Source organism: Podarcis muralis, chromosome Z, assembly GCF_964188315.1.
Source record: "Podarcis muralis chromosome Z, rPodMur119.hap1.1, whole genome shotgun sequence".
NCBI lineage: Eukaryota > Metazoa > Chordata > Lepidosauria > Squamata > Lacertidae > Podarcis > Podarcis muralis.
In genome coordinates, this window is record NC_135673.1 from 15,708,765 (window position 1) to 15,725,913 (window position 17,149).

A 17,149-nucleotide genomic window follows, 5' to 3' on the forward strand; every position below is an offset into this window, starting at 1 on the left:
ACCTAGATAGCTGGCTTTGGAACGACATAGCATAGGGTCCCGATTCTTAGGAGTCAGATCTGCATTCCTAGGTGTCCGGTATTCCTTCCTCCCATCCCTTTCACCTTAATGTTCCATAGAGCCAGTGCCTGATAATTATTTTTTAATGAATGCTCCTATAAATTTTTCGCATTACAAATGTGTTTATTTTTCTCCCAGCCCTGATTGTTTGTGTCCCCGCTCTACTCCAAGTAGAACTTACGTTAATGGCAGACAACTGTTACAATAAGATGGCATTTTTTTCTATTTTTAAAAAAGGAGAATTGACTGAGAAGATGGAAATTTTGAGTAAAGGGGGGGGTGCCTTTGCTTTTGCTCGGTGTTGAAAATCAAACTCAATAACTGCTGGAACCCCAGATATAACAAATGATTACAAGCAGGCCACAATTCCTGCCCTGAAGGTACTTATTAAGATCTGCTTTTATGATCCACTTTTCAGAACTATTTTTGTGGAGAATTCACTGGCCAACCTTCCAAGAAACAGATATTGCTGACTGGCTCAAGGAAGTCACGGGGACTCATTTCCGCTTGCTAAACTGATGAACAAGAGGAGGCTCCTGGCATGCATGATGTTTGTATATGAGCCACATCCAAAAGCCTCAGCCAACCCACTGTCCAAAGCCCTAGAAGAAAAGAAGAGAAAGCCATGGTCTGCTTGAACAGTCCAAACAATGCCAGAAGAGAAAGAATAAAAAATCTGGATGGGGGAAAACGTGCCATTGATCCCTGGGGGAACTGGGACAAAAGGTTAAAGAACTTGACCAGGTCCAAATGAACAATTGGTGACACAAGTTGAAAACTGAACCCTGAGCTCTAATATTCCAAAGGAAGAGTATAGCTATATTACCAATTCCTTACACTATTGGTATGGATTTTTTTTTAAAGGTTGTTTTTTCACTTCTAGATCTTGTGCAAGGCTTTTTTTTTTTTAGGTCTTGTGCTGATCTTAAGGACATGTCCCAAAGAATATATGTGAAGTTAAAAGATGTAGAAGGCCAACAGAAGTGAAGTTTAAACGATGCAAATAAAACATCTGTGTCAAAAAGGAAGAATTAAAAAACAAACTAACAGCACTACACAACCCCAAGACACACGTACATATAAACTTTCTGGATCAATTGATGCAAATCTCTCTTCAAGAATGGGTCTCACTTAAAATTCTTCTTCAAAGGCCAGGGTGGCTTCATCCTCTCCTGTGAAAAGCAACCTCTTGGGCTGCTCCCGGCAAGAAAGAAGCCCAAGGCACAGATATGTGGTTTTGTTACCAGATTGTCAGTGAGCTCTCGTCAGTTTCCAACCATAAATGGAAGAGAATCGGACACACTTTTTGTACATTGTGGTTAATAAAAATCACCTGGTTTGAAAGTTACACAGAAACTGCTTAAAAAATAAGCTTCTTCTTTGATGCCGCCAACCCCACCCCCAACAGCTCCCCCTACCCCTCATGCAAGGACTAAAACCATCAAGTGGAGGCTAACTCTGGGGAAGGGCCCTATGAAGTCCTCCAGCCCAGTCCCCTATCAATGCAGCTGGCCCCTCTCTGGAAAAGCACAAGCACAATTGAACAGAGGCTTAGGCAAAGTGAGTCTGGAGTTAAGAATTCTGCTTTTGTGGGGCCCTCCTGACAGATTAACTACTCCCTCTCCTCCCTCCCACCAAATGACCCCGCAGCTCTGAACTCACCTTCCAAGTAGCAACTGGATGATGAAGAGAGACCCTTTTTCGACTTGCAACCCACTAATTTCAGGCAGATCTCCAACATTTTCATCGGTTAGAGCAAGGCCCTTGGTTTTGTAGGCTTGCTGTCTCCTCCCCTCCTCCTCCTCTTCTCCTCTTGAAAACTTCACACAAAAGTTCCCTCCGGTACATACACACACAAAAAGGCTACAAATCCAGCCTTCATTAAAAAACTGTTAACTGAAGAAGTCAAAGCAGTGGATCATCCATTTTTTATGATTCTTTGATTTTCTATTATGATGAATTACTCCAAATGAGAGCTCCCAAATTTTGCCATCCCACTTTCCAGCTCCGTCCTACATCCAACTCAAGCAGAGGCTGCATACATTGAACTGCCAACAAAGGGCCCCCTTCAGGCTTTGGTTGTCTGACTTTGTGACATCAGGAAAGGAACGCCCATCCCATGTTAACCCCTCATGGCTCCGCTTTCCAAGCAGAGGAGGGGAGGAATGAAACTAACAATTTCAGTTTCTTTCGAGTTTCTCACTTTCCAAATCCTAAATCCAGTTCTCCACACTTCTGCAGCGATCTGCGATTGTGAAAATTCATCAGTGTTTTAGGCTCAGTATCTCCTAACTGCAATTGTGAAAATTCATAAGTGTTTTAGAGTAAGTATCTCCTAACGTACTCATTTCTGTATGCAGTTTTGACCAAGACCAGACACATTTTTGCAAAGCAACTCACCCTAGTTAATGCGTTTTTGTATATTATCTTCATTAATGTACAGTGGTACCTCGGGTTACATACGCTTCAGGTTACATATGCTTCAGGTTACAGACTCCGCTAACCCAGAAATAGTACCTCGGGTTAAGAACTTTGCTTCAGGATGAGAACAGAAATCGTGCTCTGGCAGCGTGGTGGCAGCGGGAGGCCCCATTAGCTAAAGTGGTGCTTCAGGTTAAGAACAGTTTCAGGTTAAGAACGACCTCCGGAACAAATTAAGTACTTAACCCGAGGTACCATTGTACACATTTTTCTAATTTGTGCATTTTTGTTTTTTATTACTTATTTATTGCATTTATATCTCACCTTTTCCCCCTCAAGGAGCTCAAGGTTCTATATCTCCTCATTTAATCCCCACATCAACCCTATGAGGTAGGTGAGGCTGAGAGGCAGTGACCAAGGTTACCAAGTGGGGATTTGAATTCTGGTCTCTCCCAGGCGCTAGTCTGACACTAAACACCATACCACAGTGGCTCTTTATTAATACTTACTGCTTGCATGGAGTACATGGTTGCAAAATTCAGAGGAGTGTGAATTCTGAAAGATCATTGTGTTCCAGTTCTTGTACTGGTTCAACAAGCATGAATTGCTCAGCTTCTTATTGAAAGGCTAAGAAAACTGAAATTCTCCCCCACACTTCACTAGAAAAGGGTCAGCTGAGACTCTACAGGTGGTGGCCTCAGCCCTTTAGAAATTCTTAAGGGGTGGGTAGTGGGTAGACATCTTTAGACAACTATCTGTTGCTTTCTAGCTTCACAGCAGCATGAGAGAGAAGTTCTCAGATTTTTTTCTGGAGATGGTAAAACAGAACTCAAAGACAAGAAAAGTGAGAATATAGTGAGAATATAGAAGCTAATCCTAATGGAAGCCAGGAGATTCGTCTGCTCCCCCCCCCAAAAAAAAAACCTATGCTGAAAGAAAGGAGTCCATATTAGGAACGTAAGACCAGTCCTATAGGATCAAGACAATGGTCCCTCTAGTCCAGCCTCCTGTTCTCACAGTGGCCAACCAGGTGCCCCTATAGGAAGCCCTCAAGCAGGACCTGAGTGCAACAGCACTCTGCCCCTCCTGCAGTTTCCAGCAACTGATATTCAAATTTATTACCACCTCCAACTGCAGAGGCAGAGCATAGCCAGCATGGCTAGTAGCCATTGATGGCCTTATCCTCCACAAATTTGCCCAACCCTCTTCTGAAGCTGTCAAAGTTGGTGGGCATCACTGCCTCCTTTGGGAGTGAGTGCACTGTGTGAAGAAGTCCTTTCTTTTATGAAATAAATGAACCTTTCTCATTAACCTGTCTCTGTTATCCATAAGCTTTATCCTTGCTATACATATTTAGTGTGGTACTCATCCACTCGCTACTCTATCCACTGGATAGATTTTATTCCGTAAACCACCCTGATAGGGTGGTATATAAATTCAATAATAATAATAGTCACAATCCAGCCACAAACTGGTAGCCACCAGTGCTTCTCATGGAGGCTGACAAACAGCCCCCCCCCCAAAGGCCCTTCTATGTCACCTTGTGCCTGGCCTATTTTCAAAATGGCACCCATGGTCACAGTGGCCCTTGAGATCTTTCCCCAGGTGTCCTCAGTGTCTCTGAGCCCCACCCTACTTACTGCCTCCCTTGGTCATGAGATGGAGAGCGCAGTTGCCACTTTTCTCCTATGAAAAGTGCATAGAGCTGAAGGAGGAAATTGGAGGAGTGATGCTCCTCCCAACTCCCTCTTTCAACTCTATGTGCTTCTCAGGGCTTCTTTGACTGATTGATTGATTGATTGAATCTATTTCCCACCTTTTTCTCCAAGGATCTCAAGGTGGTGTACACAGTTCTCCCCCTCCTCATTTAATCCCCATTCCACCCCTGTGAGGTATGTTATAGGCTGAGAGGCAATGGCTGTGACCCAAGGTCACTCAGTGAACTTCATTCATTCATTCATTCAACTTATATACCGCCCTATACCTGGAGGTCTCAGGGCGGTTCACAAAAAGACCACAACATATAAAATCAAACCAAAAGCAGTAACCCAATATATTTATTAAATAAATTGATTAAATAAATGATTTGAGTGAGGATTCAATCCCTGGTCTCTAGTATGACATACTAACTGTTCATTCTTCTGGATCCAGTTTTTCACCTGACCCGAGCCAGTGTGGTGTAGTGGTTAAGAGCGGTAGTCTCGTAATCTGGGGAACCAGGTTCGCGTCTCCGCTCCTCCACATGCAGCTGCTGGGTGACCTCGGGCTAGTCACACTTCTCTGAAGTCTCTTAGCCCCACTCACCTCACAGAGTGTTTGTTGTGGGGGAGGAAGGGAAAGGAGAATGTTAGCAGCTTTGAGACTCCTTCGTGTAGTGATAAAGCAGGATATAAAATCCTCTTCTTCTTCTTGGAAAAGCTAAGTATGTGTCCGTTAGTATGTGAAAGAGAGTGAGCACACTTTCTCCCTTTCTGTCTGTCTGAGTAGGTGGGTTAATCTGGGTGGGGAAAGTGACCAGAGAGAGTGGACCCCACAGCACTGGACCAAAATTCTATATGGTATATCATAACATTTTTCAAATAATGCTTTGTCAACAGTGGGGAGAGGTACCAAAAAACAAAACAAGACTGAATATTATGTAACACAGAGCATGGGGCAATCCTGACCCTCCCAAGTTGAGGACAGCAATTCTGGGAAATTGCAGCGTATTCACACTGCAGGGAGTATCACAAGAGCATATCCTGAAACTGAGCAATTCTGACCCCTCCTGCTTTCCATAGCATGAGGTCTGTCTACTGCTGCAGCTGCAGGAATGCAGAATTCCATAAGAATTCCAGTGGAATTACTAAATGGGATTACTAAGACTGCCCCTATTAACGCTCAAGAGAGGGACAACAAGGTTAACACACTCCATGCCGAAGAAAGGAAGATGAGCAGGAAATCTGAGCAGTTTTGTGCTTTGATGCCAGCTTCTCCTTCTTAAAGAGCCTCATGGCTCCCTTCCCTCAAGCCCAAATTAGAGCGATAAAACCGGGAGGGAAAATTTGGTTTCCACTACTTGCAAAACCAAAAAATCTAGGATGGGTGGGTCTCTTTGATATTCCAGATTTCCTTTTCAAGAGCACAGATATTTCCATCAGCTACTTGCGTGCTGAATCCAGGGTCGCTTAAGATTCTCTGTTTTCACAACAGATTCAGACATACAGAGATGTTGGGCATGTGATCCCACTTCTGCCAACTAGTCTATTCTTAACTTTTATGTCATAGCCATTAGGGGTAAGCCTCAGCTGAGAAGGGCCATAGGTTAGTGCTGAATCAGGCCAACAGCCCTTCTAGTCCAGCATCCTCTTCTCACAGCAGACAACCAGATACCCATTAAGGGCAACCTGCAGGCAGGACCTGAGTGCAGCATTCTCCCCTTCCTGTGGTTTCCAGCAACTGGTATTCAGAAGCATTGCTGCCTCAACTATGGAGGCAGAGAGTAGCCATCATGACTAGTAGCCGTTGATAGCCCTCAACTCCATGAATTTGTCCAATCCTCTTTTAAAGCCATTCAAGTGGTGGCTATCACTGCCTCCTCTGGGAAAGAGTTCTATAGTTTAACAATATGCTGCATGAAGAAGTCCTTTATTTTATCTGTCCTGAATATTCCAGTGCTCAGCTTCATTGAATGCCCACAAGTTTTGGTGATAAGAGATAGGGAGATAAAATTTTCTCTATCCACTTTTCCATGCCAGGCATAATTTTATAAACTTTTGTCATGTAATCTCTTAGTTGTCTTTTTTTGTAGACTAAAAAGCCACAAACACTGCAAATTTTCCTTGCAGAGGAGTCGCTCCATCCACTTGATCATTTGGGCTGCCCTTTTCCTTGACATACCCTGTTACAGACAGCAGCACTCTTCACAAACTCACTCCTCCAAGCGGGGAGGAAACAGTTAATAAAAGCCTTCTTCCAGAGTTAAGAGGACCAAGCCTGAGCGATCAAATTACATCTGAGGAGGGAGAAGAAGTGGAAGAAGAAGAAAAGGAATAGAAAATATATGCCCGAACTTTTGCACAAAGTGTTAGACACAGCAGGGATGCGGCTTAAACAAGGAATAAGCCATTATTTCTCCAGAGTTGTCTTGAGGGCAGTTGAAAGAAACACACACACAACTTGCCAGCTCAGATATTTTCAGATGCATTTCGACTGAAGGGTGTACAATGAAACATCCCCTGCTCTCCATGTCCCCCTCCCCCAGCTTCCAAAACAGCAGTTGCAAGAATTATTAGGGAATAATAGCACCCTTCCCAAACCCACATTTAATGAGGAGCCCCTTTTCATTCCAAAAGGTTATCCAAACAAATGTTCAGCCGGGGAAACGGATCCAGCAGAGCAGTTTTGCTTGATCCAAGCACATCTTGGAAAACAAAAGCTTGGATGACATCAGGATGCAAGCGAAGGCCCCAGGCCTGAAGTGGAGTGGGTGTAAGAACATAAGCGCCTTGCTAGATCAGGCTACAGGGATGCCCCAATGGGAAGCTTAAAAGGTGGACAGACATAAGTGCACAATAGCAACACTCTCACCACTTTTGATTCCTTCAGCTGGTATTCCAATGTATTGCTGGCCCCCAACAGGAGAGGCAGAAAAAAAGAAGAGCTAGATCAGACCAAAGCAGGGCAACCTAGCCTAGCATCCTACTCTCACAGTGGCCAACCAAATACCCCAATGAAAGCCTGCAAGCAGGATATGAATACAATACTCTCCCCACCTGTGATTCCCAAAAACTGGTATTCAGAGTCACGCTGCCTCTGACAGTGGAGGTAGAACATAACAGCCCTGTGGGATCAGAGCAAAGGCACATCTAGTCCAGCATCCTCTCCTCACTGTGGCAAACCAGATGCCTCAGTGGGAAGTCCATAAGCAGGGCATGAGTGCAAAAGCAACACCCTCCCCACTGGTGATTCCCAGGAACTGGCATTCAGAAGTATCACTGTCTCTAATAGTGCAGGTGGAAAATGGTCATTGGGCACCATGTATTTGCCAACAGAAATGGTGTCAAGGCCCTCCTGTCTTCCACAGATCCCACTTCCTGCTGAGCTCAGCCTAACCCTGGCAAGTTCCTCCGGTCTCCACAGGACTCCTCTCTCTCAGTGATGGACCTGCCTCTCTTTCTGTCTTGAGTTGCAAACAGCTGAGAAAATATTCACATTCTTACATACCCTAGAAGGGGCTTTGCTTCTCTCTTCTGAAGCCTACTTGAAAATCGGGGGTGGGGTTTGCATTTAATATATATTTTTGTTTTAAGAGCTGCAGCTTTGCTTCTGATGAACTGCAGCGCACAAAAAGTTTATGAGATAAAAAATGTTTTAGTCTTTAAAGGTGCCACAAGACTCATTGTGTTAAAGGGGGGGGGAGAGCCTTAAGGACTGTGGCATTAAGTCAGGGGTGGGGAACTTTGGGTCTGTGGCCCAAATGCGGCCCCTCAACACTCTCTATTTGGCCCTCAGTACTCTCCCCAGGCCACACGCCCTCCCTGCTTTGCACCCAGAGTGTTGTTAGGGCTTTTTGGCTGACTGGATTGCAATCCTTGCACTCAGCGATCTTGCTTGCCTGGATTTATTTTTATTATTTTATTTTATTAAATTTCTATCATGTCTTTCCTCCAAGGGGCTCGAGGTGACAGCATACATGGTTTACCCCTCCCCCTTCTACCCTCACAATAACCCTAAGAGGCAGTGACTGGGCACAATGTTACCCAGTGAGATTCATGAGTGACACTCTAACTGCTACACCACACTGGCTATTGTTGGATAGAGAAGGATGTGATTGTGTAGAAATTAGCCTGCCACAGAAAGGTAAAATTTGCATTCACTGCTCTGCTCATTTTTGCATCTGATCCTGCTGACCCCAGGCATGTGGCCTTCACAAGGTTTCCCAGAAAGGAATGTGGCCCTTAAGCTAAAAAAGCTTTCCCTGCCCCTGTGGTGAGCCACCCTGCCAAAATTGTAAAGGGTTTCCAGGGCTCAGACTGATGCACAGTCAAGTTAAGGTCAGCAGGTGATGGGAACGTAAGAGCCCTGCTGGATCACGCCAATGGTTCATTTAGTCCAGCATCCAGCTCTCACAGTAGACACCTATGGAAGCCCACAAACAGGACCCAAAAGCAACAGCAACACTCTCCCCACTTGTGATTCTGAGAACGGTAGAAGTATACTGTCTCTGACAGTGGAAATAGAATGCAAGAAGAGCCTGGCTGCTCCATCGGGGCAAGAGCCAATCTAGTCCAGCATCCTGTTTTCACAGTGGCCAACCAGATACTCCAGTAGGAAGCCCACAAGCAGGACCAAATAGCAAGAGCACTCAGTTCAGTAGCATTACTGTCTCTGATCATGGAGGCAGAGTATAGCCATCACAGCTAGTGGTCATAGATACTCTGTTCCTCCACTCCTCTTTTAAAGTCATCCCTGCTGCCTCCCTGTGGGAGTGAGTTCCACAGTTTATGTGCTGAATGAAGAACTTCATATTCATTGTCCTGAATCTTCCAACATTCAGCTTCATTGGATGTCCACAAGTTCTAGTGTTAGGATAAAGGGATGAAAAGCTTTTCTCTATCCACTCTCTCTGCGTCAAGCAAAATTTTATACACTTCCATCATATCTCCTCTTACTCGCCTTCTCTCTAAACTAAAAAGTTCCAGGCAATAACAGTGAGAAAAGTTCCACTGAACCGCAAAAGCTCATACAGGATAAACACAACAAATAACTTTGACTTTTGTCAAGAAAATTGCTTCTTTGGAATGCTGAGCCTTTCTCTCCTCTCATCACGTTTCATGGGCGATGAGCCAGAAAATAGCTGTAGAAAACACAGTGTCCAATGCACTTGGGGGCTAAGAATATTTTGTCATGTGATAGGAGTGCACATGGTAGTGTTGTTTTTTAATCAAACTTGCCTCCCACCACATCACACCTTCCTAGAGAAATTACAGGGCTCTATTTTACACTTTATTCAGAGGCTACAAAGCCATCCCTTGCTCTGTGGCGATTTTTAGATTCAGGATTTAAGAGCTCGTCTTCAGTGCAGATCCAACCTCGCTCATTTTGTGCCTCATGTTCAGATCAACAACTACTTTCTTTCCATTCTGCCTTGGTCAGACTCCACCTGGAGTCCTGTGTCCAGTTCTGGGCATCCCAGTTTAAGAAAGATATTGGCAAGCTGGAAGTTGTGTAGAGGAGAGTGACCAAGATGATGAAGAGTCTGGAAATAAAGCCTTGTGAGTAATGGTTGAGGGAGTTGGGCATGTTTAGCCTGGATAAGAGAAGACGAAGAAGAGTTATGATAACCATCTTCAAATATCTAAATGGCTGTCAAGTGGAATATGGAGCAAGCTGTTCTTTCCTGCTCCTGAGCATAGGATTCAAATTACAAGAAAGTAGATTCCGAACTTTCTGACAGTAAGATGGACTCTCTTGGAAGGTGATGCATACTCCTACGTTGGGGGTTTATAAGCAGAGGTTGGATGGTCATCTGTCAGGGATTCATTAATTGTGATTCCTGCACTACAGGGAACAGGGCTAGATGATCCTGAGTTCCCCTCCAACTCTACAATTCTATGATTCTATGGGATATGCTGGTCAGGGAAATGACTGAGAAAGGCAGTAGAGAGAGGCTTGTGTACCTCACTCTGGATTTTGTTCTAGATTGGTCCATCAAGCCAATGTAGTTGCCAACTGAAGGAATAAAACTCCAATTTTAATTTTAATTTTTTTAAGTATGCAGAGGAGGAAATCCAGAGTTATAAAAGCCTGGCTGCTATTCTGCTAAGCCCCAAGTAAAGACTTTCCTGTCACTGTTGCCTCACCTCAGATCCTTTATTTAAAAGGCTCTGTTACCTGGAAGTTGGCCATATCCTCCATGTGTGAAACACCCTCCTCAGGACTTCTTAGAAGGAGATTTATGAAAGGAGCTTGAGTGATTCCATTTTAAACACACTCCCAGTCCTCTTCCTCCCCACCCCCTGCTCCAAAAAGGCAGGGGGGGGGGAGAGGGAACCCAGAAAGGCACATGGAAGACTCCAAGGCATCAAAGAGGTTGGAAGGGGAGAAAAAAAACAGGGTTTGCTAAGTGTGAAAGGGCCACCACATTTTTAAGATATGAAGTTTAACAAAAAACCCAAAAAACCCTCAAGCCATAGATAACATTCCATTCATACACCCAGCCCAGTGAAATCAATGAGGGAAGTGATTCATGGATTTAAGCAACAACTCATTTAAAAGACATCAGAGGTGCCCACAGATTCTTAGGCATTTAGAGCCACCTCATAGAGTTCACTGCCATGCAAATTGCTCACAACAGTTTATGATGATGACGATGACAACAAGAGCCGATGATGATTTAAAGCTTTTTTTTTTTTTTTTTTTGCCTCAGCTCTTCATCAGAAAGCTTCCTATAATGTTTTACATAAGGTAAAGCTAAAGGTACCCCTGCCCGTACGGGCCAGTCTTGACAGACTCTAGGGTTGTGCGCTCATCTTACTCTAGAGGCCGGGAGCCAGAGCTGTCCGCAGACACTTCCGGGTCACGTGGCCAGCGTGACAAGCTGCATCTGGCGAGCCAGCGCAGCACACGGAACGCCGTTTACCTTCCCGCTAGTAAGCGGTCCCTATTTATCTACTTGCACCCAGGGGTGCTTTTGAACCGCTAGGTTGGCAGGCGCTGGGACCGAGCGACGGGAGCGCACCCCGCCGCGGGGATTCGAACCGCCGACCATGCGATCGGCAAGCCCTAGGCGCTGAGGTTTTACCCACCACACCACCCGCGTCCCCACAATCTAAAATATGCAATACCAAAAAGAAAAAGGGATGAGGAGGGCAGAGGGGAAATGATGCAATGGTGTCTCGACCTGTTGGTCAGCTCAGCAGCAACTGCTACTGCCAGATTCTCTTTGGATTCTGTACAAGAACTGGGGAGAGGGGGGATTCCAAGGTGCTTGGATCCTCAAGGCAACCACTTGCGCTCTGGACCCTTGCACCTCTTGGCTGATAAAAACTAGCAGGGAGACGACAGCTGGCTAGGCCAGGGAGATTATTAGTGGCTCCTACCGAGAGGGGCCTGTTGCCAATCTCCCCTTCGTAGGAAAGGGGCTTTTGGAGGAAACTGATCCATTTCAATCAGAGTTTAGGCCCAGTTTGGACAGAGAAAATGCTTTGGTCAGCCTACATGATGACCTCTGTTGGGAGAGAGGCAGGGGAAATGTGTCCCTGTTAATTCTCTTCATCTTCTCACTGGCTTTTGATACCATCGACCATGGGATCCTTCTGGGGCAGCTATTCAAGTTAGGGGTGGGTGGCATCATTTTGCAGTGGTTCCAGTCCTACTTTGATAGTTACTTACAGAGGATGTTGCTTGGGGAGTGCTCTTCAGCCACATGGAGCCTTTAATGCAGGGGTTACTCTAGGTTCACTTTTATCCCCTATGCTGTTTAACACCTACATGAAAACACTGAGTGGAGTGAACCAGAGTTCTGTAGTACATAGTCAGCAATATGCAGATAACACATAGCTTTCCTTCTCCTTTACATCTGCAAGTGAGGCAGTGGATGTGCTGGACTGTGATCCTGCCTCAGTAATGGACTGCATGAGAGCCAACAAGTTGAAGCTCAATCCAGATAAGACTGAGGCACTGTTAGTGGCTGGTTCCCTAGACCAGATGGATGAGAGGTTGCCTGCTCTTGATGGGGTTACACTCCCCTTGAAGGAGTGGGTACACAGCTTAGGGGTCCTTCTGGATTCTTTGCTGTCACTTGAGGCTCAGTTGACCTCAGTGGCACAGAGTGCCTTCCATCAGTTTCAGCTGGTGGCCCAGCTGCGTCCCATCTGGACTGGGATAGCTTAACTTCTGTTGTCTATGTTCTGGTAACCTCTAGGTTAATTACTGCAATATATTATATGTGGGGCTGTCTCTGAAGACAGTTCGGAAACTTCAGCTTCTGCAGAATTCTGTGGCCAGAATTCTGGCCCACCAGGGCAAAACAGTCTGAGCATATAACACTGATCCTGATCCGACTACACTGTCTGCCAATTAATTTCCAGGCACAATTCAAAGTGCTGGTTTTGACCTATAAAGCCTTAAATGGTTCAGGACTGCAATATCTCAAGGACCGCCTCTCCCCATATGAACTGCAATCAACATATAAGGCCCTTCTTAGTGTACCTCCTCTGTAAGAGGTTCGGAGGCTGGCAACAGAAGAATGGGCCTTTCCTGTGGAGGCTCCCCACTTATGGGATGCTCTGCCTGGTGCCTCTGTTACATATATTTTAAGGCCAGGCAAAAACATTCTTCTCCTCCCAGGCATCTGGCTAATTGTACAATCTATGGCCTTTTAAACTGCTTTGGCGTCTATGTTACACATTTTTGTGTTTCTATATTCATCTTGTCATCCTTGGATGAAGAGCGGAATAGAAATTTAAAAAATAAAGACAGACAGACAGACAGACAGACAGATTACAACAGAAGAAGAGCCTGCAAGCAGGACCTGAGTGCAACATCCCCTCTCCAGTTGCTGTTTCCCTTCATCTGGGATTCAAAGGTAGACTGCCCCTGGGCATGGAAGTTCTGCTATCACAATAGATCTCCTTAGAAGAGCCAGGCCAAAGGGAGCCTATCTAATTCAGCATCCTGTTCTCACAGTGGCCACCAGATACCCCAACAGGAAGCTCAAAAGCAGGACCTGAGCACCACGGCACCATACACCTCACATGAAATTCCCAGAAACTGGCATTCAGAAGTATACTGCCTCCAACAGTGGAGGCAGAGCACTGCCATCATGGCTAGCAGCCTTTGATAACCTTATCCTCCCTCTTTAAAAAGCCCTCCAAGCTGGTGGCCATCCCTACATCTTGAGGGAGCAAATTCCACCCTGTAACTCTGTGCTGTGTGAATAAACACTTTCCTTTGTCTTTCCTGACTGGAAATGTTCCATCACAAAAGCTTCCCTAAATGCTTTTCCAATACAGATTCCACGTGAAATTCTTTCAAATCCTTCCCTCCTTCTCCTCTTACTTCTTCATAAAGCAGCAGAGAACCCGAGAAAACTATGGCCTATTTCAAAACTTGCTTCCAGTAACACGGGTTTTGTTTAAAGAGAGTGCATTAAGTGAAACCAGCTGTCCTGAAGGGGTTGGTGCCATCTGGGGCTCGATGTGCGAGGCTGGTTCTTCAGTGATATGAGAATATTATTTCACCACTTAATATGAAATAGGGAATGGAAACGTACCACCTGAGATCAGTGTTCAGAACTGCATGTACCAAGGTCTCAATGTGCCTGTGGAACTTACGGAATATTTTTGATGCTCATTCTGGAATGTAGATATAATGGAGAAAATAGTACATAATTTGATATTTCAATGACTAGATCCTTCTAGTCTTTTTTAAATAAGATTCGGCATTCTTTTACTACATATACAACAGAACAATCGCTTTCAAGACAACCTTTGTCACGTGTCTAGCAAATCTGGAATTATGCTTGAAAATCAGATGTTAATATTATTTACTTAAACCCTTGTTGTTTTAAATCATGTGCAACTGTACTCATTCTATGTGCCTCTTTTATAATTTTGTTTTTCACCTTTTAGTTTTCATCTGTTGTTATATCTGTTCTCTCAGTTTTATGTCCATTATAAAATGAAATAAGAAATCTGTACCAAAAAAACCGCACCAGACGAATGTTAAGATCACTGGGTTTTCAATAATTCCTGCTGAAACTGGTTAAAAGGGAACCTCCTCCATCACAGCACAGCACAGCTCAAGAAAAGAAAGGAAAAGAAAAGAAAAGAGGGAGGAGGATAGGCAAAGATTTACCAAGAGGTAAATGCGTGTTTTTGTCTCTCTGGTGACTGTTTTGGCTCCTAGAGAGGATCAGATGATCCGAGTCACATGAGATGCAGCTTTCACAAGGCCTGCTGGCAGAATTGAAGGCTGCTAAATTGAAAAAAACTGACAATCGCAATTACGGAGAAAGGGACAGCTTTGGAACTTGGAAACCCACAAATGGTGTTGTAAGGCAAGAGACAGTTCAACGAGAAGAGATGTTTACAAAGTCAAAGTGCAACAGAGCTTTTTAAGAATCCTTATGTTTTAAGGATGGAAGAGCTTCACATGCGCACTTTTTAAAAAACAGGAGCAAATCTGGGTGGTTGCCTCAATTTGGTTTGTTTGTTCTTCAAAAACTGGGGACTAATTTAGAGAGTAGCCAGTTCTTGACGAGACGGACTCTAGTCTATTAAAGTTTAAACTGTAACAAAGATTATTGATGGCTACTACCCACAATGGCTACACTCTGCCTCCACAGTCGGATGTTTCTGAATGCCAGTTACTGGAAACCACAGGAAGGAGAAAGCTCAAGTGCTTGGATCCTGCTTGCAGGCTTATCATTGGAGCATCCAGTTAGCCACTTAAAGAACAGGATGTTGGACTAGGCAGGCCATTGGCCTGATCCAGCAGGGCTTTTCTTATAGGTAAAAGTTTTAAAATATTTTGTTCAAAGTTCAAAGAACTAGTGTCTGGTCATGGTACTGCAATTGGTCACATCATAAAACTGCAATCAGTCTCTGAAATTAGATCAGTACGTTAAGCTACAGAACTCACTTCCACAGGAGGCAGTGATGACCACCAACTTCGATGGCTTTAAAAGAGAACTAGAAAGATTTGTGAAGGATTCAGCTATCAAAGGCTACTAGCCACAATAGTTGTGTTCTGCCTCCATGCTTCTGAATATCAGGTGCCAGAAATCACAGGTAGCGAGAGTGGTCTTGCTTGCATGTTTCTCATAGTAGCATCTGCCCAGCCATTGTGGTAGGACTCTTCTGATGTTCTACCTCCAGTATCAGAGGCAGTCTGCCTCTGAATACCAGTTGCTGAGGATCACAAGTAGGGAGAGTTGCTGTTGTACTCAAACCATGTTTGCGAGCTTTCCATAAACATTTGGTCAGCCACTGTGAGAACAGGGCCACTGACCTGATCCAGTGGGCTTTTCTTATGTTCTTAAACCTGTTTGTCATTAAAAAGCTGCCACCTGCCTTGTTTACTACAACACAGAAACTGGGTGACTACCCTTCTCAAAGCAAGTTATATTTTCCTTATCCCCATTATTTCACTGGATATGTTTCATATCTACAACCCAACCCAACGTCTTTAAAGTCAAAATCATACACCACGTGACGCCAACATAAAAAAAAGTACAATCATCAAATTAGAGCAAAGGTGCAGGGCTAGTTATCAGCAACCATTTCTGATATTCTGAATCACTCTGAGTTTGTGCTGAATTGTAGTCACTACAAATTTGCCCTTTAACAACCTGGGACCAGTTTACCTACAAAATCTCCTTACCCCATATAAGTCCACTGAAGCGCTTCAATCAGTGGAACTGGCATTGTTATAGGTGCCACATAATACCCATTCCACATTTGTAAGAACTTGATACTTTAGTGTGGCAGAAGCTATACCTTGGAACTCCTTTCCTATTGATATCAGGTAGCAGCTTTCACTGTACTCTTTTCAGTGCCTGCTAAAAATATTCTTGTTTAGACAACCCTACCCAGATACTTAGAAAATTGATATGTGTTTTAAACAGTTTTAGTCTATTTCTTAAAACTTTTTGAATATCTTAAATTATTGTTTTTTTCCTTACTGATAAGTTTATTGCTTTCTCTTTTTTGTAAACTGCTTTGATGGTGTTTTTTAACATTCAAGCCATGTATAGGATTTATTAGATAAATTTTTTAAGGTAAAAAAAAAGTATTATTGTGAACACTGTTGTTTGAAAAGCAAAATACAAATATTAAATCAAGGCTGATAGCAATAAAATGGGCCCAAGCCTAACATGATTCCCTCCACCCCCAAGTACATGACCTTCTGGTGGTTCAAATCCCAACACTAGTCTTAATTTATCTTTAAGCCAAGCCTAGGAGCCATAATGGAGTAGTGTGGTGAGGACCTGGGAGACCCAGATTCAAACTCCTACTCAGCCATGAGGCTCGCTTGGTGACTTTGGATCACAGACAATGCTTCTCAGCCTAACCTACCTCACAGGGTTGTTGTGGGGGGGGGATTGAATGGAAAGGGGGAGAACCGTGATGAGAAAAAGGTGGAGTAGAAATACAATAAATAATAACAATTTCACACACAACAGTGTCTCTTCCTTCTCTTTATCTGTTTCATGGGTGCTGAAGAACAGGGAGGACATGTGTCCCTCCAGATGTTGAAAATAATATTAAGGAATCTAGAAAAGGCTAGGAAAGAAAAACTCTTTTAGAAGGCCAGTCACACATGGATAGAGTTTTCTTGGCACCTTCTGCTGAAGCAACAGGTTTTTGGACTGTCATGGAAATGGACTGTGAGATGGAGAATAGCCAAGGAGCACAAAGATAGGGAGTCACATTTCCCAAAAAGGGACTGTTAGCAAGAGGATACAGAATTGTGTTCTTTCCCAAACGTCTGATAACAGAAGCACACTTTATCTCCTGGCACACACTCATAACACCCCAAAAGGCTTCCTTTTGGAACATGAAGGACTACATAAGCGTGTAAGAGCAGCCTGATGGATCAGGAAAAAGCGGGCCATCCAGTCCAGCATCCTTTTCTCACAGTGACCAACCAGATGCCTCCATGGGAAGCCTGCAAGCAGAAA

General features: G+C 44.2%; 1 protein-coding gene across 3 annotated transcripts in view; it reads right to left on the reverse strand.

Moving 5' to 3' along the window:
• The window catches only part of ABL1 (ABL proto-oncogene 1, non-receptor tyrosine kinase), a 120,638-nt gene that overhangs the window by 65,221 nt on the left and 38,268 nt on the right, over nucleotides 1-17,149 (reverse strand). The window contains exon 1 of one of the 3 annotated variants that reach the window (XM_028715825.2): nucleotides 4,612-4,634. The exons of 1 other annotated variant lie outside the window; for it this stretch is intronic. In XM_028715825.2, the coding sequence (XP_028571658.1) occupies nucleotides 4,612-4,618 (7 nt within the window). In that variant the 5' untranslated portion in view covers nucleotides 4,619-4,634. Of the gene's footprint in view, nucleotides 1-1,722; nucleotides 2,114-4,611; nucleotides 4,635-17,149 lie in introns of those variants that run through there. One more of the 3 variants, XM_028715824.2, reaches the window with a different exon arrangement.